We start from the raw sequence: 23,719 nt of genomic DNA, 5'->3' as shown, positions 1-23,719 counted from the left end.
GGACCACCCGGCATCGGACACGACAACAGCAAACCAGTTGACCCTGTATCTCTTCATCCCTGCAACGTCCTCCTCACTAACATCTGGGGACTTGGGCCAAAATTGGGAGAGGTCCCACAGACTAGTCAAGCAACAGCCTGACATAGCCATACTCACAGAATCATACCTTTCAGCCAACGTCCCAGACTCTTCCATCACCATCCCTGGGTATGTCCTGTCCCACCGGCAGGACAGACCCACCAGAGGTGGCGGTACAATGATATACAGTCAGGTGGGAGTGGCCCTGGGAGTCCTCAACATTGACTCTGGACCCCATGAAATCTCATGGTATAAGATCAAACATGGGCAAGGAAACCTCCTGCTGATTACCACCTACCGTCCTCCCTCAGCTGATGTTGAGCACCACTTGGAGGAAGCACTGAGGGTAGCAAGGGCACAAAATGTACTCTGGGTGGGGGACTTCAATGTCCATCACCAAGAGTGGCTCGGTAGCACCACTACTGACCGAGCTGGCCGAATCCTGAAGGACATAGTGAGTTCAGGGGATGAAGAGACACACCGTGAGTTCAGGGGATGAAGAGACACACCGTGAGTTCAGGGGATGAAGAGACACACCGTGAGTTCAGGGGATGAAGAGACACACCGTGAGTTCAGGGGATGAAGAGACACACCGTGAGTTCAGGGGATGAAGAGACACACCGTGAGTTCAGGGGATGAAGAGACACACCGTGAGTTCAGGGGATGAAGAGACACACCGTGAGTTCAGGGGATGAAGAGACACACCGTGAGTTCAGGGGATGAAGAGACACACCGTGAGTTCAGGGGATGAAGAGACACACCGTGAGTTCAGGGGATGAAGAGACACACCGTGAGTTCAGGGGATGAAGAGACACACGGTGAGTTGTGAATCTCCACAATATCCCGGACGATTTACGCTGTTCCACCATTTGCTTCACGTAAACGGCATCTTGTCCTTAGCCTCCCCGTTATTTTTCAGAACTTGCTGGATTTGCACATTAATTGTCCATTAAAGTCACCGCAGATAATTTAATGAGGGGATATTTGTTAATGCAATGCCAATCAATCTCTCTGGCCCAGAAAGGGAGGGAACAATTGAAACTGTGGAGCCTCACTCCTTCAGGTAGTGGATTATTCTTCGGGATTTTAAACATTTATAAGTTTTAAATTTTTTTCTTACTTTTCCTTTCTGTCTCTATTTTTTCTCTCTCTTAATCCATTCTTTCTTTCCCTCTTTATTTCTCTTTCTGTACCTGATTTGACTCTAATTCACCCGATTTCCTTCTCTGTCGTTTCTCTGTTTCTTTCTCGATCATTAATTCTCACTGATTAAGGAGACAGACTGTTGGGCCCATCGTTCACTAAGGCCCCAGATGCCCCGTTACCCTCACCTTGCCGTTATCAGCTCGCACTCCCAGCAACTCACGGGGCAAAAACATTTCAAGCTGAAGGGTGAGGAAAAAGTCCACCTAATGGGACACGTTGCAAGATGCCCCACTCCAGCAAATTCCAGCTCATTATCTATATATGTGTGTGTGTCATTATGTCTGTGTTTGCTTGTTTCTATTTAAGTGTGTCTGTATGTGTGTGTCTCTATGTGTGTGTGTATGTCTCTGTGTGTGTCTCTATGCGTGTGTGTCTCTTTGTCTCTGTGTGTGTTTGTGTGTATATGTGTATGTGTTTGTGTGTGTGTGTCTGTGTGTGTGTATGTCTGTGTGTGTGTGTCTGTGTATATATGTGTATGTGTTTGTGTGTGTGTGTCTGTGTGTGTGTGTGTCTGTGTGTGGCTCGGCTCTCTGCCTCCTGATTTCTGTCTCTTGTTCCTAGGGAGCCTGTCTGCCCTGGTTTACCAGCACTCCATCACACCACTGGCCCTGCCCTGCAAACTCGTCATCCCAAGCCGAGGTAGGTAAACATCAACACTACTGTCACAACCGCGAAAGAGGAAATCAATGGCGCCAGTGTAGAGGGAGCTTTACTCTGTATCTAACCCTGTACCTGCCCTGGGAGTGTTTGATGGGACAGTGTAGAGGGAGCTTTACTCTGTATCTAACCCTGTACCTGCCCTGGGAGTGTTTGATGGGACAGTGTAGAGGGAGCTTTACTCTGTATCTAACCCTGTACCTGCCCTGGGAGTGTTTGATGGGACAGTGTAGAGGGAGCTTTACTCTGTATCTAACCCGTGCTGTACCTGCCCTGGGAGTGTTTGATGAGACAGTGTAGAGGGAGCTTTACTGTGTATCTAACCCTGTACCTGCCCTGGGAGTGTTTGATGGGACAGTGTAGAGGGAGCTTTACTCTGTATCTAACCCTGTACCTGCCCTGGGAGTGTTTGATGGGACAGTGTAGAGGGAGCTTTACTCTGTATCTAACCCGTGCTGTACCTGCCCTGGGAGTGTTTGATGGGACAGTGTAGAGGGAGCTTTACTCTGTATCTAACCCTGTACCTGCCCTGGGAGTGTTTGATGGGACAGTGTAGAGGGAGCTTTACTCTGTATCTAACCCTGTACCTGCCCTGGGAGTGTTTGATGGGACAGTGTAGAGGGAGCTTTACTCTGTATCTAACCCTGTACCTGCCCTGGGAGTGTTTGATGGGACAGTGTAGAGTGAGCTTTACTCTGTATCTAACCCTGTACCTGCCCTGGGAGTGTTTGATGGGACAGTGTAGAGGGAGCTTTACTCTGTATCTAACCCTGTACCTGCCCTGGGAGTGTTTGATGGGACAGTGTAGAGGGAGCTTTACTCTGTATCTAACCCTGTACCTGCCCTGGGAGTGTTTGATGGGACAGTGTAGAGGGAGCTTTACTCTGTATCTAACCCCCTGTCCCAGCCCCGGGAGTGTTTGATGATGTTGAATATTCCATTTTCAGCATTGAGATTCTCCTGCTCAAGAAGCAGAGACGGACGTTCCCTGTTGAAAGGCTCCCTGTTGCTGTTGTTTGGCATGGACTCACATCCCTCTATTGTTCTGTGCTTGGGTGGATCCAGGCAGAGTCGTAAACACCGCGCACTGCGGAAACATCTGGACATACTTTTAACTCTCTGTAGCCCAGGGCCTGCGCTGGGAAGCAGCTCCAGTTAAAACTGGCCTCAGTGCCCCTCGTTTTGTTCTTTGATTAGCCCTCTGTGAAGCACTTTGGGACGTTTTTATTGGATGTTAAAGGTGCTGGAGGTAGTGGGCGGCAGGGGAATTCAGTCCTGCTCCTGATCGCGATCCCATGACCCTGCTGGGAGGTCGGATACCTGGTGGGGACAGCATTGGTCTCACCTGTGATGCCTCTCGTGGTGGGTCAGCTGCTGATACTGTTTAGTTTCCTTGGGGAAGGCTGGGGGAGGGTTTCAGTGGCTGCAGATTGAAAACCCCATTGTAAATCTGACCAGCAGAGTCCAGCTGCCCTTTCGGATTGCTGACTGGTGGCAGTGATCTGGGCTGTGTTCAGACCGCTCCGTGCTGGGGGAGGGAGACTCCGTTAACCCTATCACACTCTGTCCCCTCACCCCGCTCACACTCAGGCTCCGCGCCCAGATTATCCGACACTTCCCGTTCTCCGTTCACTGAAATCGTCATCCCTGAGAAACCAAAATTTGTCCCTTTCCCCTCAGCCCCGGCCTGGGTTTCTCGGGAATGTCTGCGCCTTGGAAGGTGGGGCCGACCTCACTCCCATTCCTCAAGGGTGGAATCCTGACATTCTAAACAGGATATGGACTCCACCTCACACACTTGGTTCTCCAAGTCTCCACTTGGAGAAGCAAGGATTAATCAGGGATAGTCAACATGGCTTTGTCAAGGGAAGATCATGTCTGACTAATTTGATTGAATTTTTTGAGGGGGTGACTAGGCGTGTGGATGAGGGTAACGCAGTGGATGTGGTATACATGGATTTCAGTAAGGCCTTCGATAAAGTCCCCCACAGGAGACTGGTCAAGAAGGTACGAGCCCATGGAGTCCAGGGTGCCTTGGCACTTTGGATACAAAACTGGCTTAGTGGCAGAAGGCAGAGGGTGATGGTCAAAGGTTGTTTTTGTGACTGGAAGCCTGTGGCCAGTGGGGTACCACAGGGATCGGTGCTGGGTCCCTTGCTGTTTGTGGTCTACATTAATGACTTGGATATGAATGTAAAAGGTATGATCAGTAAGTTCGCTGATGATACAAAAATTGGTAGGGTGGTAAATAGCGAGGAGGATAGCCTCAGTCTGCAGGACGATATAGATGGGTTGGTCAGATGGGCGGAACAGTGGCAAATGGAATTTAACCCGGAAAAGTGCGAGGTGATGCACTTTGGAGGGACTAACAAGGCAAGGGAATACACAATGAATAGGAGGACCCTAGGCAAGACAGAGGGTCAGAGGGATCTTGGTGTGCAAGTTCACAGATCCCTGAAGGCGGCGGAACAGGTAGATAAGGTGGTAAAGAAGGCATATGGGATACTTGCCTTTATTAGCCGAGGCATAGAATATAAGAGCAAGGAGGTTATGATGGAGCTGTATAAAACACTGGTTAGGCCACAGCTGGAGTACTGTGTGCAGTTCTGGTCGCCACACTACAGGAAGGATGTGATCGCTTTGGAGAGGGTGCAGAGGAGATTCACCAGGATGTTACCAGGGCTGGAGCGCTTCAGCTATGAAGAGAGACTGGGAAGATTGGGTTTGTTTTCCTTGGAGCAGAGGAGGCTGAGGGGGGACATGATTGAGGTGTACAAAATTATGAGGGGCACAGATAGGATGGATACTAAGGAGCTTTTTCCCTTCGTTGAGGGTTCTATAACAAGGGGACATAGATTCAAGGTAAAAGGCGGGAGGTTTAGAGGGGATTTGAGAAAGAACTTTTTCACCCAGAGGGTGGTTGGAGTCTGGAACTCACTGCCTGAAAGGGTTGTGGAGGCAGGAACCCTCACAACATTCAAGAAGCATTTGGATGAGCACTTGAAATGCCATAGCATACAAGGCTACGGACCAAATGCTGGAATATGGGATTAGAGTAGACAGGGCTTGATGGCCGGCGCGGACACGATGGGCCGAAGGGCCTCTATCCGTGCTGTATAACTCTATGACTCTATGACTCTATGACAATTCACTTTTAACTCTGTCCAATCCAGACCCAACGCTGAAAAATATCCACAATCACATTTATTGTGATTGTGCTGACTCTCGCCTGGTGCAGATCCACAGTGAATCTAAGCCCAGGCCCAATACTTAACCCACCCCACCGATATATTCTGTAACAAACACTCGTACACTCACTGACCAGGGAACTGTATAAACCCATCTGTGTAACACCTCCCCTCTCTGATACACTCCCTCTGATAAACCCTTTAAACCCCCCCCCTCTGATACACTCCCTCTGATGAACCCTATAAACCCCCCCTCTCTGATACACTCCCTCTGATAAACCCTATAAACCCCCCCTCTCTGATACACTCCCTCTGATAAACCCTATAAACTCCCACTCTGTAACACCCCCACTCTCTGATACACTCCCTCTGATAAACCCTATAAATCCCCCTCTGTAACACCCCCACTCTCTGATACACTCCCTCTGATATACCCTATAAATCCCCCTCTGTAACACCCCCACTCTCTGATACAGCCGAGGCCCAGTCTGCCTCTCAGGTGGGTGTAGAAGATCCTATGACACTATTTGAAGAAGAGCAGGGGAGTTCTCCCCGGTGTCCTGGACAATATTTATCCCTCAACCAACATCACTAAAATAGATTATCCGGTCGTTGCTATTTGTGGGATCTTGCTGTGCATAAATTGGCTGCTGCGTTTCCTGCTTTACAACAATGACCACACTTCAAAAGTACTTCTTTGGCTGTAAAGCGTTTTGGGCGTCCTGCGGTTGTGAAAGGCGCTATATAAATGCAAGTCTTTCTTTCAGATCCAGTGGATAAAACTCCTGAACCAGCTGTGTCGGCAAATTCGGCCACGGAGCTTCTGAAGCAGGGTGCGGGTGAGTCCTCCAACCGCCGTCCACAGCTCACAGCAGAGGCGGGGGCTACAGGTGTTCTCAGCACCCCTGGGTTAGGGAGTGTGGAAAATCAGCCATGGTTCCTGCCCCTTGTCACTACACAGTAACTCCGCTAGCCAAAGCAATTGTGTATATGTGTCGACATTGGGAGAGGGCAGGATCAGGCCAGGCTGTGATGCCTCCAATAGCCAAACAGCCTGCTGAAATTTCCTCCGCTATTCTGTCTGGGATAGTGGAGGAATTAGGTTATGCTGCCTCACTGCCCTGGCCCTGCCACTGGGGGAGGGAGGCCCAGCTTCCCCCCCTGCCCATCCCCCATTCCCACCACTCCCAACGAGCAGTAGGCCAGTGCTAATGGTGGGAATGGCCCCACACGCAGCATTTAGAGGGAGTGGGCCGATCAGAAGCCTCGTCTCCCCACCATCGCTAACCTGCTGATAGTGTTGGTCCCGCTGTGGGATGTAGGTGGCCTTTCGCTAGCTGGAGGGATAGGGCAGGGGGGAGTCCTGCAACAGCCCACTGAGGTCCCCAACCAAGGAAGCTAGGCTGGTGTCAGGGCAGGAAAATCCAGCCCTCAGTGTCCCACAAGAAGGACGGACACTTGCCTGAGGTACTGGAAGGTGACTGATACCTGCCCCCTCATGGGGGGAGAGCTCCGCGGTTCCAATGCTCATCCCACTGCCCAGACTGAAATCAGTAAACGCCTCACATCGAGATTTGAAGCCAGGGACCCTCGGTCTGGATCGTTTGGTGCTGCACCAGGCAGTATCGTCCACCCACAGACCACCGTAGGAGTTGGTTGTCACTGGGGTAATTCCACAGACCCTGCCCTCACAGCCAACCTCCATCTCTCAACATGTCATAATATCCTTTTTGTTTCTTACCCCACAGCGTGCAATGTGCTGTTTGTGAATTCTGTGGACATGGAGTCACTGACAGGGCCACAAGCAATCGCCAAAGCCATTTCTGAGAGCCTCACCCTCCAGCCGCAGCCAACTGCCACGGTGGTTCACTTCAAAGTGTCCTCCCAGGGAATCACCCTGACCGACAATCAGAGAAAGTAAGAGCTCAGACTTCATTCAGCGTCCGGGGGACTGCTGGACCCTCTCTCTCTCCATGATAAGATGGTGTGTCTGAATCTCTGTATCAGTGAGAGTGAGTATGTGTGTGCGTGTAGACGTGTGCGTGTAGATGTGTGCGTGTAGTTGTGTGCGTGTAGACGTGTGCGTGTGGACGTGTGCGTGTGGACGTGTGCGTGTAGATGTGTGCATGTAGGTGTGTGCGTGTAGACGTGTGCGTGTAGACGTGTGCGTGTAGGTGTGTGCGTGTAGATGTGTGCGTGTAGACGTGTGCGTGTAGACGTGTGCGTGTAGATGTGTGCGTGTAGGTGTGTGTGTGTGGATGTGTGCGTGTGGATGTGTGCGTGTAGGTGTGTGCGTGTGGATGTGTGCGTGTGGATGTGTGCGTGTAGGTGTGTGCGTGTGGATGTGTGCGTGTGGATGTGTGCGTGTGGATGTGTGCGTGTAGATGTGTGCGTGTGGATGTGTGCGTGTAGACACGTGTGTGTAGACGTGTGCGTGTAGATGTGTGTGTGTGGATGTGTGCGTGTGGACGTGTGCGTGTAGACGTGTGCGTGTAGGTGTGTGCGTGTGGATGTGTGCGTGTGGATGTGTGCGTGTAGGTGTGTGCGTGTGGATGTGTGCGTGTGGATGTGTGCGTGTGGACGTGTGCGTGTGGATGTGTGCGTGTAGATGTGTGCGTGTGGACGTGTGCGTGTAGACGTGTGCGTGTAGGTGTGTGCGTGTGGATGTGTGCGTGTGGATGTGTGCGTGTAGGTGTGTGCGTGTGGATGTGTGCGTGTGGATGTGTGCGTGTAGGTGTGTGCGTGTGGATGTGTGCGTGTGGATGTGTGCGTGTGGATGTGTGCGTGTAGACACGTGTGTGTAGACGTGTGTGTGTAGACGTGTGCGTGTAGATGTGTGCGTGTGGATGTGTGCGTGTAGACACGTGTGTGTAGACGTGTGCGTGTAGATGTGTGTGTGTGGATGTGTGCGTGTGGACGTGTGCGTGTAGATGTGTGCGTGTGGACGTGTGCGTGTAGACGCGTGCGTGTAGATATGTGCGTGTAGATGTGTGCGTGTAGACGTGTGCGTGTAGACATGTGCATGTAGACGTGTGCGTGTAGATGTGTGCGTGTAGATGTGTGCGTGTAGATGTGTGCGTGTAGACATGTGCGTGTAGACGTGTCCGTGTACCTATGTGTGTCTGAATCTCTGTATCAGTGAGTATGTTTGTGCGTGTAGATTTAATCTCCCACAGGCCATGTAGACTCTACTCCTATAATGGACTCTACCCACCCATTTAATCTCCTCCCACAGCTCTGACTGTTTATATGTGTAGGAGTTCTGTTATTCATGGTTTCTCAGTAGGTACAGCACAGGAGCCCATCGTGCCTGTGCCGGCTCTTTGAAAGAGCTCTCCAATTAGTCCCACTCCCTGCTCTTTCCCCAGAGCCCTGTAAATTTTTTCCCTTCAAGTATTTATCCAATTCCCTTTTGAAAGTTATTATTGAATCTGCTTCCACAGCCCTTTCAGGCAGCGCATTCCAGATCAGAACAACTCGCTGCGTAAAAAATGTTTCCTCATCTCCCCTCTGGTTCTTTTGCCGATCACCTTAAATCTGTGTCCTCTGGTTACCGACCCTCCTGCCACTGGAAACAGTTTCTCCTTATTTACTTCGTCAAAACTGTTCATGATTTTGAACACCTCGATCAAATCTACTCTGAACCTTCTCTGTTCTAAGGAGAACAATCCCAGCTTCTCCAGTCTCTCCACATAACTGAAGTCCCTCATCCCTGGAATCATTCTAGTAAATCTCCTCTGCACCCTCTCTAAGGCCTTCACATCCTTCCTAAAGTGCGGTGCCCAGAATTGAACACAATATTTCAGCTGAGGCCTAACCAGTGTTTTATAAAGGTTTAGCATTAACATAGGAACATAGAAATATAGGAACAGGAGTAGGCCATTCAACCCCTCGTGCCTGCTCCGCCATTTGATAAGATCATGGCTGATCTGTGATCTAACTCCATATACCTGCCTTTGGCCCATATCCCTTAATACCTTTGGTTGCCAAAAAGCTATCTATCTCAGATTTAAATTTAGCAATTGAGCTAGTATCAATTGCCGTTTGCGGAAGAGAGTTCCAAACTTCTACCACCCTTTGTGTGTAGAAATGTTTTCTAATCTCGCTCCTGAAAGGTCTGGCTCTAATTTTTAGACTGTGCCCCTTACTCCTAGAATCTCCAACCAGCGGAAATAGTTTCTCTCTATCCACCCTATCTGTTCCCCTTAATATCTTATAAACTTCGATCAGATCACCCCTTAACCTTCGAAACTCTAGAGAATACAACCCCAATTTGTGTAATCTCTCCTCGTAACTTAACCCTTGAAGTCCGGGTATCATTCTAGTAAACCTACGCTGCACTCCCTCCAAGGCCAATATGTCCTTCCGAAGGTGCGGTGCCCAGAACTGCTCACAGTGCTCCTGGTGTGGTCTAACTTCCTTGCTTTTGTACTCTGTGCCTCTATTAATAAAGCCCCGGATCCCATGTGCTTTTTTTACAACCTTATCAACTTGTCCTGCTACCGTCAAAGATTTGTGTACACACACCCCCAGATCTCTCTGTTCCTGCACCCCCTTTAAAATTGTACCATTTCGTTTATATTGACTCTCCTCATTCTTCCTACCAAAATGTATCACTTCACACTTCTCTGTGTTAAATTCCATCTGCCATGTGTCTGCCCATTTCACCAGTCTGTCTCTGTCCTCCTGAAGTCTGTTACTATCCTCCACATTGTTTACTACATTTCCAAGTTTTGTGTCATCTGCAAGCTTTGAAATTATCCCCTCTATACCCAAGTCCAGGTCATTAATATATATCAAAAAGAGCAGTGGTCCTAATACTGACCCCTGGGGAACACCACTGTAAACTTCCCTCCAGTCTGAAAAACAACCGTTCACCACCACTCTCTGCTTTCTGTCCTTTAGCCAATTTTGTATCCACACTGACACTGTCCCTTTAATCCCATGGGCTTTAATTTTACTAACAAGTTTATTATGTGGTATTTTATCAAATACCTTTTGAAAGTCCATATTCACAACAACAACCTCACTGCCCTCATCGACCCTCTCCGTTACTTCATCAAAGAACTCAATCAAGTTAGTCAAACACGATTTCCCTTTAATAAATTCATGCTGACTTTCATTTATTAGCCTATACTTTTCCAAGTGTCAATTAATTTAGTCCTGGATTATTGTCTCTAAAAGTTTCCCCACCACGGCGTTAGACTGACTGGCCTGTAATTGTCGGGTTTATCCCTCTCCCCTTTTTTGAACAGGGGTGTAACATTTACAATCCTCCAGTCCTCTGGCACCGTCCCCATATCGAAGGAGGATTGGAAGATTGTGGTCAGAGTCTCCGCAATTTCCACCTTTACTTCCCTCAGTAACCTGGGATGCCTCCCATCCAGACCAACCTTATAAGTCCCTCCTCTTTATCTATTTTTATCCTCTCCAATATCGCTCCCACCTCCTCCTTTACGGCTCCATTGGCGGCATCCTCTTCTCTGGTGAAGACCAATGTAAAGTATTCATTTATTACCTCAACCATTCCCTCTGCCTCCTCAAGAAGATCTCCCTTTTTGTCCCTTCCTTTGATTACCCTTTTACTATTTATATGTTTATAAAAGACTTTTGGGTTCCTTTTTATGTTAGCCACTCATCTATTCTCAACCTCTCTCTTTGCCCCTCTTATTTCCTTTTTTAGATCTCCTCTGTACTTTCTGTATTCAGCCTGGTTCTCTCCTGTATTCTGAACCTTGCATGCATTGTAAGCTCCTTTTTCTGTTTCATTTTAATCTCTATATCTTTAGTCATCCAGGGAGCTCTAGCTTTGGATGTCCTTCCTTCCCCTCCCCGTGAGACTGTGTCTCCCCTGTATCTGAACCATCTCCTCCTTGAAGGTCTCCCATTGTTCAATTACTGTTTTGCCACCAATTTTTGATTCCAATCCCCCTGGGCAAGATCCCTTTTTAACCCTCTGAAATTTGTCCTCCTCCAGTTAAGCATTTTCACATTTGATTGTTGCTTGTCCTTTTCCATAACTATTCTAAATCCAATGATATTATGATCACTGTTCCCCAAATGCTCCCCCACTGAAACATGCTCCACCTGCCCCACTTCATTCCCCAGAATTAGATCCAGTACTGCTTCCTTCCTCATTGGGCTGGAGACAGACTGGTCCAGAAAGTTCTCTTGAACACATTTCAGGAATTCTTCCCCCTCTTTGCCCTTTACACTGTTACTATCCCAGTCTATATTGGGGTCATTGAAGTCCCCCATTCTCACCACTCTATACTTCTTGCATCTTTCTGTAATTTGCCTGACAACGTTCTCCTCTATCTCCTTCCCCCTATTTGATGGTCTATAGTACACACCCAGTAGTGTAATAGCTCCTCTATTGTTCCTTAATTCGAACCAAATAGATCCTGTTTTTGACCCTCAATGACATCATCCCTTTCCAGTGCTGTAATAGTTTCTTTGATCAATACTGTCACCCCCTCCTTTCTTTCCTTCCCTATCTTTCCTGAATACCTTGTAACCAGGAATATTAAGTTCCCAATCCTCCCCTTCTTTGAGCCGGGTCTCTGTAATTGCCTCTATATCATAGTCCCATGTGGCGACTTGTGCCTGCAGCTCACCAACCTTATTTACCACACTCCGTGCATTGACACACATGCACTCCAATCTCACCTTAGTCTGCCTCGCATTTCCCCCCTGTCTGATCCCTCCTATTTCTGAACTATTCTTTACTCGAATGCTATTTGTCCCTCCCAGTCCTCTGTGCACCTTGTTTCTCCTTTAATGTTTCATCCTGGTGCCTATCCCCCTACCAAATTAGTTTAAACCCTCCCCCACAGCACTAGTTAACCTCCCTGCGAGGACATTGGTCCCAGCTCTGTCGAGGTGCAACCCGTCCATCTTGAACAGATCCCTCCTGCCCCAGAACTGGTCCCAATGCCCCAGGAATCTGAAGCCCTCCCTCCCGCACCATTGCTCCAGCCACGCATTAACCTGTCTTATCCGACTATTCCTGTACTCACTCGTGTGTGGCACTGGGAGTAATCCAGAGATTATTACCTTTGAGATCCTGCTTTTTCATCTCCTCCCTAGCTCTGACTGCAGGACCTCGACCCTTTTCCTTCCTCTGTCGTTGGTTCCCACATGGACCACGACTTCTGGCTGTTCCCCCTTCCCCCCCTCAAAATGTTCTGCACCCTCTCCGAGATGTCCTTTACCCAGGCACCAGGGAGGTAATACCCCACGCGGGACTCAGGTCGGAGATTGCAGAAACACCTGTCTATTCCCCAACTGTCGAATCCCCGATAATAACTGCATTCCTTGTGCCCCCCTGTGTAGCCGAGTCTCCCACGGTGCCGTGGATTTGCTCCTGACTGCACTCCCCTGAGGTATCAACACCCTCGCTGGGATTGATACCGGTTTGTGAGTGCCAGGCTCCCAGGGGACTCCTGCACTGCCTGCCTGGTCCTCCTTGTCTGACTGATGGTCACCCACTCCCTCTCCGCCTGAACCCCCTGTAGCTGCGGGGTGACCACCTCACGAAACTCTGCGCTTCCCGTTTGCCCTGTCGTGATGCCAGCCGTCCCTCAAGCTCAGGAACTCTGAGCTCGAGCAGTTGGCGGCACTTCCTGCACATGTGGTTTTCCAGGACACACAAAGTGTTCTGGAGTTCCCACAGGGCACAGGATGTGCAGGTGACGGGCCCCAGCTGTCCTGCCATGTTAGCTACAGTTATTTAAACTGCTTGTTTAGCTTTAAGGCACTTTAAAGTTTATCTGACACTGAAACACTAACCAACCACTAAAAAACACTAACCAATGAACTAAAAAACACCAACCAATGAACTAAATATTACTGACCTACCCTCTGTGCCCCTCCTTACCTTCTTGTGAGTCCCCGTGCCGCTCCCTTTCTGCTCCGCTCAGTCTTTGTCCATAGTTCTTGGTTTAAATCGCTGAGCACCTCCTTCCCCCTCTGCACCTAATTCCCACACTCACCAAATCCCCAGCTGAATGTCCTCACCCTGTTAGCAATTCACTCCGTCAGAGATTCACTCTCTGTCTTTCCCAATCTCTGTGCTCAAGCTCGGAGACAATCTTACTTTGGGAAGATTCAGGGTCTCACTGAGAACGCAGACTGCATCTTGATGATTTTCTGTGACGTTTAAAGCTGTCTTTTTTTTTTGTTCTAGACTTTTCTTCAGACGTCACTATCCCATCAGCAGTGTTACATTCTGTGACGTGGACCCGCAGGAGAGAAGGTAAAGAAGATTGTCTGTGCACATGCGTGTGAGCACACGCTTACAAGTGTGCACCTGTGTGAGATGCATGTGTGTGCACATTGCCTGTGAGTGTGGACGGCGGGTGTGCAGTGTGGACGGCGGGTGTGAGTGTGGACGGCGGGTGTGAGTGTGGACGGCGGGTGTGGACGGCGGGTGTGAGTGTGGACGGCGGGTGTGAGTGTGGACGGCGGGTGTGAGTGTGGACGGCGGGTGTGAGTGTGGACGGCGGGTGTGGACGGCGGGTGTGAGTGTGGACGGCGGGTGTGAGTGTGGACGGCAGGTGTGAGTGTGGACAGCGGGTGTGAGTGTGGACGGCAGGTGTGAGTGTGGACAGTGGGTGTGCAGTGAGTCATGTACACAGTAGTTTATGTGTTTGCCTCGTTTCCTTGGAGATATTCATCAGCAACTTAAAAATGAGGCTTTTACTTTATTCTGTAAAATTTGTGGTGGTTAAGGTGAGTTATGTCAGTGCTGGGGGTTCAGTGTCCAATTCACACACTCCCAGGGCAGGGGAAGCACCTGGACAGGGAATGTTGGCAGGAAATTCGACCAGGTGAGCTTCACAATGGAGTCTGATCCTGCTCACACACACATTCCAGTGCAAGGCGCGGGATTTCAATTGGGAGCAGGATCCCTTCTCTGCCTAGCATCCGAGTGCTGAGGCTAATTATGGGATGTCTACTGGGGATCAGCTAACTCAGCACAGACCATGGATCAAAACTGGGACCTTGCTGATGTCTCCACTGCTTGCTGACTAAATCTGTTGAGCTATCAGGAAGCACATTGTCGAGACATCGGTGCCCTGGATCACCTCCCCTCCCAAATTCAGCTCCCCAACTCTCATCCCATTGCACATCAGCCAGGTCAGGCTAGCCGGACTGGCCCAGACTGATTGGCCCAGACTGATTGGCCCAGACTGACCGTCCAGACATATCGGCCCAGACTGATTGGCTCACCCTGACTGTTCCAGACTGACTATCCCTGAAGAAGACACAAAAAAAACCCCAGAAATACTAGAGAACCAAGGGTCTGGCATGAATGAGAAAATGAAAGATATTAGTAAAACAATAGTACGAGAGAAATTAATGGGACTGAAAGTCGATAAATCCCAAGGTGATCGACATCCCAGGGTTGTGAAAGAGGTGGCTGTAGAGATAGTGGATGCATTGGTTGTCATCATCCATAATTCGATAGATTCTGGAATGGTTCCTGCAGATTGGAGGGTGGCAAATGTAACCCCACTATTTAAAAAAGGAGGGAGAAAAAACAGGGAACGACAGACCTGTCAGCCTGACATCAGTAGGGAAAATGCTAGAGTCTATTGTAAAGGATGTGATAACAGGACAGTTAGAAAATAATAATAGGATTTGGCAGAGACCAACATGGATTTAGAACCATAGAAAAGATACAGCACAGAAGGGGGCCATTCGGCCCATCATGTCCGCGCCGGCTCGAAGAACAACCAGGTGCCCATTCTAATCCCACCTTCCAGCACCCGGTCCAAAGCCCTGCAGCTTACAGCACTTTAGGTGCAGGTCCAGGTACTTTTTAAAAGAGTTGAGGGTCCCTGCCTCTACCACCAATTCAGGCAGTGAATTCCATACACCCACCACCCTCTGGGTAAAAACGTTTTTCCTCATGTCCCCTCTAATCCTTCCACCAATCAGCTTAAATCTATGTCCTCTAGTTCTTGAACTCTCCGCTAGGGGAAACAGGTACTTCCTGTCTACTCTATCTGGGCCCCTCATAATTTTGTACACCTCAATCAAGTCTCCCCTCAGCCTCCTCTGCTCCAAGGAAAACAACCCCAGCCTATCCAATCTCTCCTCGTAGCTGCAATTTTCAAGCCCTGGCAACATTCTTGTAAATCTTCTCTGCACTCTCTCCAGAGCAATTACGTCCTTCCTGTAATGTGGTGACCAGAACTGCACACAATACTCCAGCTGTGGCCTTACCAGCGTTTTATACAGTTCCATCATTACATCCCTGCTTTTGTATTCTATACCTCGGCTAATAACAGAGAGCATTCCGTATGCCTTCTTCACAACCTTATCTACCTGTACTGCCACCTTCAGGGACCTGTGCACATGCACTCCAAGGTCTCTCACTTCCTCTAATCCTCTCAATATATTCCCGTTTACTGCGTATTCCCTTTTACTGTTTGCCCTCCCTAAGTGCATTACCTCACACTTCTCCGGGTTGAACTCCATTTGCCACTTTTCCGCCCACTCCACCAACCCATTGATATCTTCTTGGAGTCTACACTAATCCTCTTCACTATCAACTACACGGCCAGTTTTTGTGTCGTCTGCAAATTAGCCAATCATGCCCCCTACATTCAAGTCCAAATCATTAATATATACCACAAACAGCAAGGGACCCAACACTGAGCCCTGTGGAACACCACTGGAAACGGATTTCCATTCGCAAAGACATCCATCGACTTTTACCCTTTGTTTCCTGTCACTGAGCCAATTTTGGATCCAATTCGCCACATTTCCCTGTATCCCATGGGCTTTTACCTTTCTGACCAGTCTGCCATGTGGGACCTTGTCAAATGTCTTAATAAAATCCATGTAGACAACATCCACTGCACTACCCTCATCAATCCTCCTTGTCATTTCCTCAAAGAATTCAATCAGATTTGTAAGGCATGACCTTCCCTGAACAAATCCATGCTGACTATCCCTGATTAAACCATGCCTTTCCAAGTGACAGTTTATCCTATCTCTCAGTATTGATTCTAATAGTTTGCCCACCACCGAGGTAAGACTGACCGGCCTATAATTGTTCGGCCTTTCCCTCGTACCCTTTTTAAACAATGGTACTACGTTTGCAGTCTTCCAGTCCTCCGGTACCTCCCCTGTATCTAGTGAGGATTGGAAAATGATCCTCAGAGCATCCGCTATCTCCTCCCTGGCTTCCTTCAATAGCCCAGGAAACAATCCATCCGGCCCTGGTGACTTATCAACTTTCAAGGATTCCAGTCCCTCTAGTACTCCCTCTCGTAATGTTTACCTTATCCAATATTTCACACCTCTCCTCTTTAACTACTACGCCCGGATCGTCCCTTTCCTTTGTGAATATGGAAACAAAATATTCATTTAAAACCCTACCCACATCCTCTGCTTCTACACACAAGTTACCCTTATCATCCCTGATAGGTCCCACCTTTTCCTTAGCTATCCTCTTGTTCTTAATGTACTGATAAAACATCTTTGGGTTTTCTTTAATCTTACGAGCTAATATTTTTTCATGCCCTCTCTTTGCTTTCCTTATTTCCTTTTTTACATCATCTCTGTACTTTCTATACTCCTCTAGGCTTTCTGCAGTATTTAGTTTTCTGTGACAGTCATAAGCTTTCTTTTTCTGCTTTATCTTGCCCCGTATACTTCTAGACAACCAGGGGGCTCTAAATTTGGCAGTGCCACCCTTTTCCTTTGAGGGGACGTGTCTGCATTGTACCCGTAGAATTTCACTTTTTAGTGCCTCCCACTGGCTCGCCACTGATTTCTCCTCAAGTAGTTGTGTCCAGTCCACTTCTGACAAATCACCTCTTAGTTCTATAAAATTTGCCTTCCCCCAATTTAAAACGTTTACTCCTGATTTAACTCTGTCCTTTTCCATAATAATGCTAAAACTAACGGAATTGTGGTCACTATCCCCAATATGGTCACCCACTGTCACTTCACCCACTTGCCCATCTTCATTTCCCAGGACTAAATCTAGAATTGCATCCCCTCTTGTTGGGCTTGTCACGTATTGGCTAAAAAAGTTCTCATGGACACCGATCAAGAATTTTGCGCCCTCTGTGCCCCTCACACTGTTTGAATCCCAGTTGATGTTAGGATAGTTGAAATCCCCGACTATTATTGCCCTCTTATTTTACACTCAGAAATTTGCCTACATATTTGTTCTTCTATCTCCCTTTCACTATTCGGGGGTCTATAGTTCACTCCTAGTAGTGTGACTGCCCCTTTTTTATTTCTTAGCTCAATCCATATGGCCTCGATTGATGATCCATTTAGCAGATCATCCCTTCTCACAACTGGAATTGATTCTTTAACCAATAATGCTAACCCCCCTCCTTTTTTATCACCCACTCTATCCTGCCTGAAAACTCTATATCCAGGGATAGTGAGCTGCCAATTATCCCCCTCTTTAAGCCAGGTTTCTGTTATAGCAATGATATCACGCTGCCACGTGTCTATCTGTGCCCTCAGCTCATCTGCTTTGTTTGTAATACTCCTTGCATTGAAGTATATGCCCTTTAACCCTGTCAAATTCTACATAGGAACATAGGAACATAGGAACAGGAGTAGGCCATTCAGCCCCTCGTGCCTGCTCCGTCATTTGATAAGATCATGGCTGATCTGTGATCTAACTCCATATACCTGCCTTTGGCCCATATCCCTTTATAACTTTGGTTGCCAAAAAGCTATCTATCTCAGATTTAAATTTAATGCATCAGCACCCCCAGTGCCCGGGCTGGATTTGATCGGAAGTGTGTAATTAAACTTGGAGTCTGCGAGAGGTTCTGGATGCTGTAGTAATCCCTGGGATTCTGTTCTCTTGCAGGTGGACAAAGTCCAACGGAGGGGCCTCCAAGTAAGTAAATAAACTCCTGTCTGGGGAAATGCTCAGTGTTAGTTTGAAATGTATCTCTGATAGCGAGGGACTGTGACCTCAGATTATCTCAGTGTCAGATTTATCACCAAAACACCGACCTCTGCCCATCGGTCTAACTCCGCTGAGACCTGGGCCACTGTTGGTCATTGTATCCTCATTAACTCATCCTGGTGGACTCCTGGGACTGTTGGCACCCTCTGTCGAGGTTGTTACACAAGATAAGGGCTCATGGTGTTGGGGGTAACATATTAGCATGGATAGAGGATTGGTTAATGGACAGAAAACAGAGAATAGGGATAAACGGGTCATTCTCGGGTTGTCAGGCTGTAACTAGTGGGGTGCCGCAAGGATCAGTGCTTGGGCCTCAGCTATTTACAATCTATATTAATGACTTAGATGAAGGGACCGAGTGTAATGTAACCAAGTTTGCTGACGATAGAAAGCCAGGTGGGAAAGTAAGCTGTGAGGAGGACACAAAGAGTCTGCAAAGGGATATCGACAGGTTAAGTGAGTGGGCAAGAAGGTGGCAGATGGAGTATAATGTGGGGAAATGTGAGGTTATTCACTTTGGTAGGAAAAATGGAAAAAAGGAATATTTTTTAAATGGTGAGAAACTATTAAATGTTGGTGTTCAGAGGGATTTGGGTGTCCTCGTACACGAAAGACAGAAAGTTAACATGCAGGTACAGCAAGCAATTCGGAAGGCAAATGGTATGTTGGCCTTTATTCCAAGAGGGTTGGAGTACAAGAGTAAGGAGGTCTTGCTGCAATTGTACAGGGCTCTGGTGAGACCTCACCTGGAGTACTGCGTACAGTTTTGGTCTCCTTATCTAAGGAAGGATATACTTGCCTTAGAGGCGGTGCAACAAAGGTTCACTAGATTAATTCCTGAGATGAGAGTGTTGTCCTATGAGGAGAGATTGAGTAGAATGGGCCTGTACTCTCTGGAGTTTAGAAGAATGGGAGGGCATCCCATTGAAACATATAAGATTATGAGGGGGCTTGACAGGGTAGATGCTGAGAGGATGTTTCCCCTGGCTGGAGAGTCTAGAACTAGGGGGCATAGTCGCAGGATAAGGGGTCGGCCATTTAGGACTGAGGTGAGGAGGAATTTCTTCACTCAGAGGATTGTGAATCTTTGGAATTCTCTCCCCCAGAGGGCTGTGGATGCTGAGTCGTTGAATATATTCAAGACTGAGATCACTAGATTTTTGGACTTTCGGGGAATCAAGGGATATGGGGATCTGGCAGGAAAGTGGAGTTGAGGTCGAAGATCAGCCATGATCTGATTGAATGGTGGAGCAGGATCGAGGGGTCATCTGGCCTACTCCTGCTCCTATTTCTTATGTTCTTATAGGCAGTCCGCCTTGGGGCTGTGTATGAGTAATTTGAGACCTGACGTGTGGTGAGTGTAACAGGCTCGAGAGGATCAGGTGACTTGAGACCTCTGGTTCCCAAATCTCTCCACCACTGGGGGTTTTCCTCGCCTCATGTCTGGGTCTGTTGGAGACTCATTGATAGAGATTGATTGCAATGATTAGTCATTAACTCCATTATTCTTGTATCATGAGACAACCGGGATGGTAGAAGGCAAACTAGATGGACCTTGGCCTTTTTTCATCTAGCAATTCCTATGTTCCTACGAAAATCCAGTACTGCTGCAGCATTTGAAAGGGCTGAAGCAGCCACTTTGCTTTGGGTGTTGCTCACTGAGTGTCTGAGACCGGAGATTCTGCAGTGCACTGAGCCCCCAACTGTAAGGACTATTTGGCCAAGTTGTTACTGCCTGTAGTCCGGTGAAGGAGGACCCAGTTTCTTGGCCCCAAAGGACGGAGGGGGCGGTGATGGGTCCGTTCAGTTGTGGATCTGAGCAGCGGGACTCGGCACTCCGTCTGGACTGATGACACGCAAACATGGTGGACCACAGAGCCTGCAAACCTTGCAGCTCAAGGGGGTGGGTGGTGTTATAAACTAGATGGCCAGGTGGTGAGGGATAGAATACTGGAGCCTGATCTTCAGTTGCTTCCAAGCCTTTATTCACGGAGATCCACATTACACCCACACCCTTGATCAACTCTCATATAAATGGATACGAGAGTTCCCAATTGATACACACCACCTGAATACAATTCACACTAATTGATATAAATCACATGGATGCAATTAACAGGGGGGAAATCCCCATTCTGATCGCGCACTTCATACCCTGCCTTACACGTCAGCTGGCACCGACACTGCCATCAGTGTTCCAGCCGAGTTTGGCCACTCTTATTCTGAACTGAAGCTTCAGAAAAGCTCAGCCGCCATTCAATTGGCCACATAATCCGTGGACGGCCTTTAGGTGAATACTCTGCCTCGTTGGATTGGGCAATGGGCAGTCCACTAAAGCCCAGGGAATAGGTAACAATTTTACAACACCAAGTTATAGTCCAGCAATTTTATTTTAAATTCCAACAATTTCAAATTCCAGCATTTCCAACATCGTTCACCTGAGGAAGGAGGAAGCCTCCGAAAGCTTGTGAATTTAAAATAAAATTGCTGGACTATAACTTGGTGTTGTAAAATTGTTTGCAATTGTCAACCCCAGTCCATCACCGGCATCTCCACATCAGGGAATAGGTGACCAACCCTTCAGGATTATCCTGGAGTCTCCAGGAATTAAAGGTCAATCTCCAGGACCCTGCTGGGAGAAACACTGGCAGAAAAAATCACAGGGGCTTTAAAAACAAATTGTTTTCATGTTCTTTGAACACTTTATTCAAACACGTTGTGAAAATACCGGCGACGGAAGAAAGGGCTGTTGTGACTGGGCGGGGGAGGTCATGTGATGAATACGGTCAATCAGAGTTGGCGACCCAACCAGGAGACGCTGTGTGGGCACTGATTAACCGATTGAGGAAAGTGGGGGATGTTAGAGCGAGTGAGACCAGCACACAGCAAACCGTGCCACTGCTTAAATCTCCCTCCAGCCACGCTGAACGGAAGAAAAAGGCTGATCATTTTTTCTTCCCCCCCCCCCCCCGCTTTCAGACTCTTTGGTTTCGTCGCTAGGAAGCAAGGCAGCACGACTGACAACGTCTGTCACCTCTTCGCTGAGTTGGACTCCAGCCAGCCCGCGGCCGCCATCGTCAACTTCGTGTCAAAGGTCATGATCGGCTTTCAGAAGAGATGAGCGTCCGACATTTTTTTTAAAAAAAGAAAACAACGAAACAAAATTGCTGCGGGCGGAGAGAGAGAGAGAGAGAGAGAGAGGACTTGGAGGTGAATCCGAGAGGGAGACGGTGGAAGTGACGGATGGCGATGGGATCGGGAATGCTTGTGCCGGGGGGGTTTTGGGGGGGGGGGGGGGGAAGGGGGTTATCTTGTATTTTGCGCAATCAAAAAAAAGGAAATGATGTCAGTGCTACTTGTTGTCGAAGGAAAAATGATAAAGAGCAGAGTTTTTTCTCTGGGTGCAGGAGTTACCATGTGACGTGTGAGCAAGACACTCGAGTTGTTTAATTGTGACACTTTAACCGGCTTAATCAATTGTTAGCACAATGTATGACACTTCCACTTTCGCATGCTTTACCGATTGCCCTTGTTTGAGCAGGGAACTCTCCCGACGTTTCCTCCCTCCCATTGCCCACCCCTCCCTCCCTCCCTCCCTCCCTCCCGACCACCTCCCAATCTAATCTCCTCCTAATCAGTCATAAAACCCCCCCCCCAGCTCCCCATAACATCACACGGCACAGGTAGAATCTGCAATCACGGCGTGGATTCCGCAGGCATGAAGAGAAATTTTATATATATATATATATAATCTATCAAAAAAAATTGGATGTAGCTTTCACTGGGAGAACTTGGCGGCTCCCACTCACCGTCCCCTCCGAGTGTTCGAGGGGCAACAGAAGGACCTGTCATCGCACACTGGAGTGAGGCAGAGTCAGGACACACTCCGCACATCACTCAGCTTTTCCCAGGATCCCAGCACTTAACGGATATTTTCGTTTGGCTCTGTCTCGAAGCCTGTCTTTCCCACAGACCCCCCCCACAGACACCCCCCCCCCCCACAGACCCCCCCCCCCACAGACCCCCCCCCACAGACCCCCCCCCCCACAGACCCCCCCACAGACACCCCCCCCACAGACACCCCCCCCACAGACCCCCCCCCCACACCCCCCCCCACAGACCCCCCCACAGACACCCCCCCCCCACAGACCCCCCCCACAGACACCCCCCACAGACACCCCCCACCCCCACAGACCCCACCCCCACAGACCCCCCCACAGACACCCCCCCCCACAGACCCCCCCCACAGACCCCCCCCACAGACACCCCCACAGACCCCCCGCCACCCCACAGACCCCCACCCACACCCCCCCACAGACCCCCCCCACAGACACCCCCCCCCACAGACACCCCCCACAGACACCCCCACAGACCCCCCCCACAGACACCCCCCCCACAGACCCCCCCCCACAGACACCCCCCACCCCCACAGACCCCCACCCACACACCCCCACAGACCCCCCCCCACAGACCCCCCGCCACCCCACAGACCCCCACCCACACCCCCCCACAGACCCCCCCCACAGACACCCCCCCCCACAGACACCCCCCCCACAGACCCCCCCCCACAGACCCACCCCCCCACAGACACCCCCCACCCCCACAGACCCCCCCCCACAGACACCCCCACAGACCCCCCGCACCCCACAGACCCCCCCCCGCACCCCCACAGATCCCCCTAATCCGGCTGCTCTCTGCTGATTGAGCTGCAAGCTGGAATTTCTTTCACTTTGACCCTCCGTTCATCAGCCACCTGCTCAGGATTCCCGCCCTCCCCTCCCCCGTCAGCACGGGAAGGTGTCCTTCAAACAGGCAGTGCTTCTGTTACTGGACCAGTGATCCAGAGATCATGAGTTCAAATCCCGCCCTGGGCAGTTTGAGAAATTGAATTCAGTTTAAAACAATAAATCTGTCATTAAAAATCTGGTCTCAGTAAAAGTGACCGTGAAGCTGTCGGATTGTCGTAAAAACCCATCTGGTTCACTAATGTCCTTTAGGGAAGGAAACCTGCCGTCCTTACCCGGTCTGGGCCTATATGTGACTCCAATCCCACACTGACCGGGTTGACTCTTAACTGCCCTCTGAAGGGGCCCCTCAGTTGTATCAAACCAGCTACCAACAGTTCAAGAAGGAGGCCCATCACCACCTTCCCCACGTTCAGTACCCCCCGTGCACAGTACACCTTGGATTGTGAGACAGGACTAAAACATTTGTCCACATCACTGCTGGAACCCCCAGGTATTAAAATACAGTTAAATCATTTAGCTGCGAGCCAGCCTTGAAAAGTCAAAAACTCAGGACTGCATTCAACCACCTCATATTTTACACCCCGGCTTAGATACAGAGTAAAGCTCCCTCTAGACTCTCCCAAGACTTGGCTCTAACTATGCACACCCCTTATAACTTTGAAACAAACTATTTCACAGTAAAAGCACTTAGAATCACGCACCAGTAAGATTGTCCTGTCTTTGCTGAATTTCACTTCAGCCTAAATATTTTCCGAGTGTAGTTCTTCACCGCTCTCCCCGAAATAATCCTTTCACCAGATAAAATGGGCTTGATCTGGTTCATATAATGTGATGTGTTACTCTCCCCACTGACCCTGACCCCGACCCCGACCCTGACCCCGACC

At 49.1% G+C, this 23,719-nt stretch overlaps 1 protein-coding gene across 8 annotated transcripts in view; it reads left to right on the top strand.

Moving 5' to 3' along the window:
• The window catches only part of tns1b (tensin 1b), a 611,533-nt gene extending 590,033 nt beyond the window's left edge, over nt 1–21,500 (top strand). For all 8 annotated transcript variants that reach the window (XM_067986941.1, XM_067986942.1, XM_067986943.1 and 5 more), the window contains 6 exons: nt 1,846–1,923; nt 5,897–5,968; nt 6,878–7,046; nt 13,318–13,386; nt 17,986–18,015; nt 21,067–21,500. In XM_067986941.1, the coding sequence (XP_067843042.1) occupies nt 1,846–1,923; nt 5,897–5,968; nt 6,878–7,046; nt 13,318–13,386; nt 17,986–18,015; nt 21,067–21,208 (560 nt within the window). In that variant the 3' untranslated portion in view covers nt 21,209–21,500. The remainder of the gene's footprint in view (nt 1–1,845; nt 1,924–5,896; nt 5,969–6,877; nt 7,047–13,317; nt 13,387–17,985; nt 18,016–21,066) is intronic.
• The last annotated feature ends 2,219 nt before the right edge of the window (nt 21,501–23,719 follow it).

This window comes from Heptranchias perlo, chromosome 7 (genome assembly GCF_035084215.1).
Source record: "Heptranchias perlo isolate sHepPer1 chromosome 7, sHepPer1.hap1, whole genome shotgun sequence".
In the NCBI taxonomy this organism is placed as follows: Eukaryota; Metazoa; Chordata; class Chondrichthyes; order Hexanchiformes; family Hexanchidae; genus Heptranchias; species Heptranchias perlo.
Note: the sequence above shows the minus strand (reverse complement) of the source record. Positions and strands in the feature narration are given on the sequence as shown.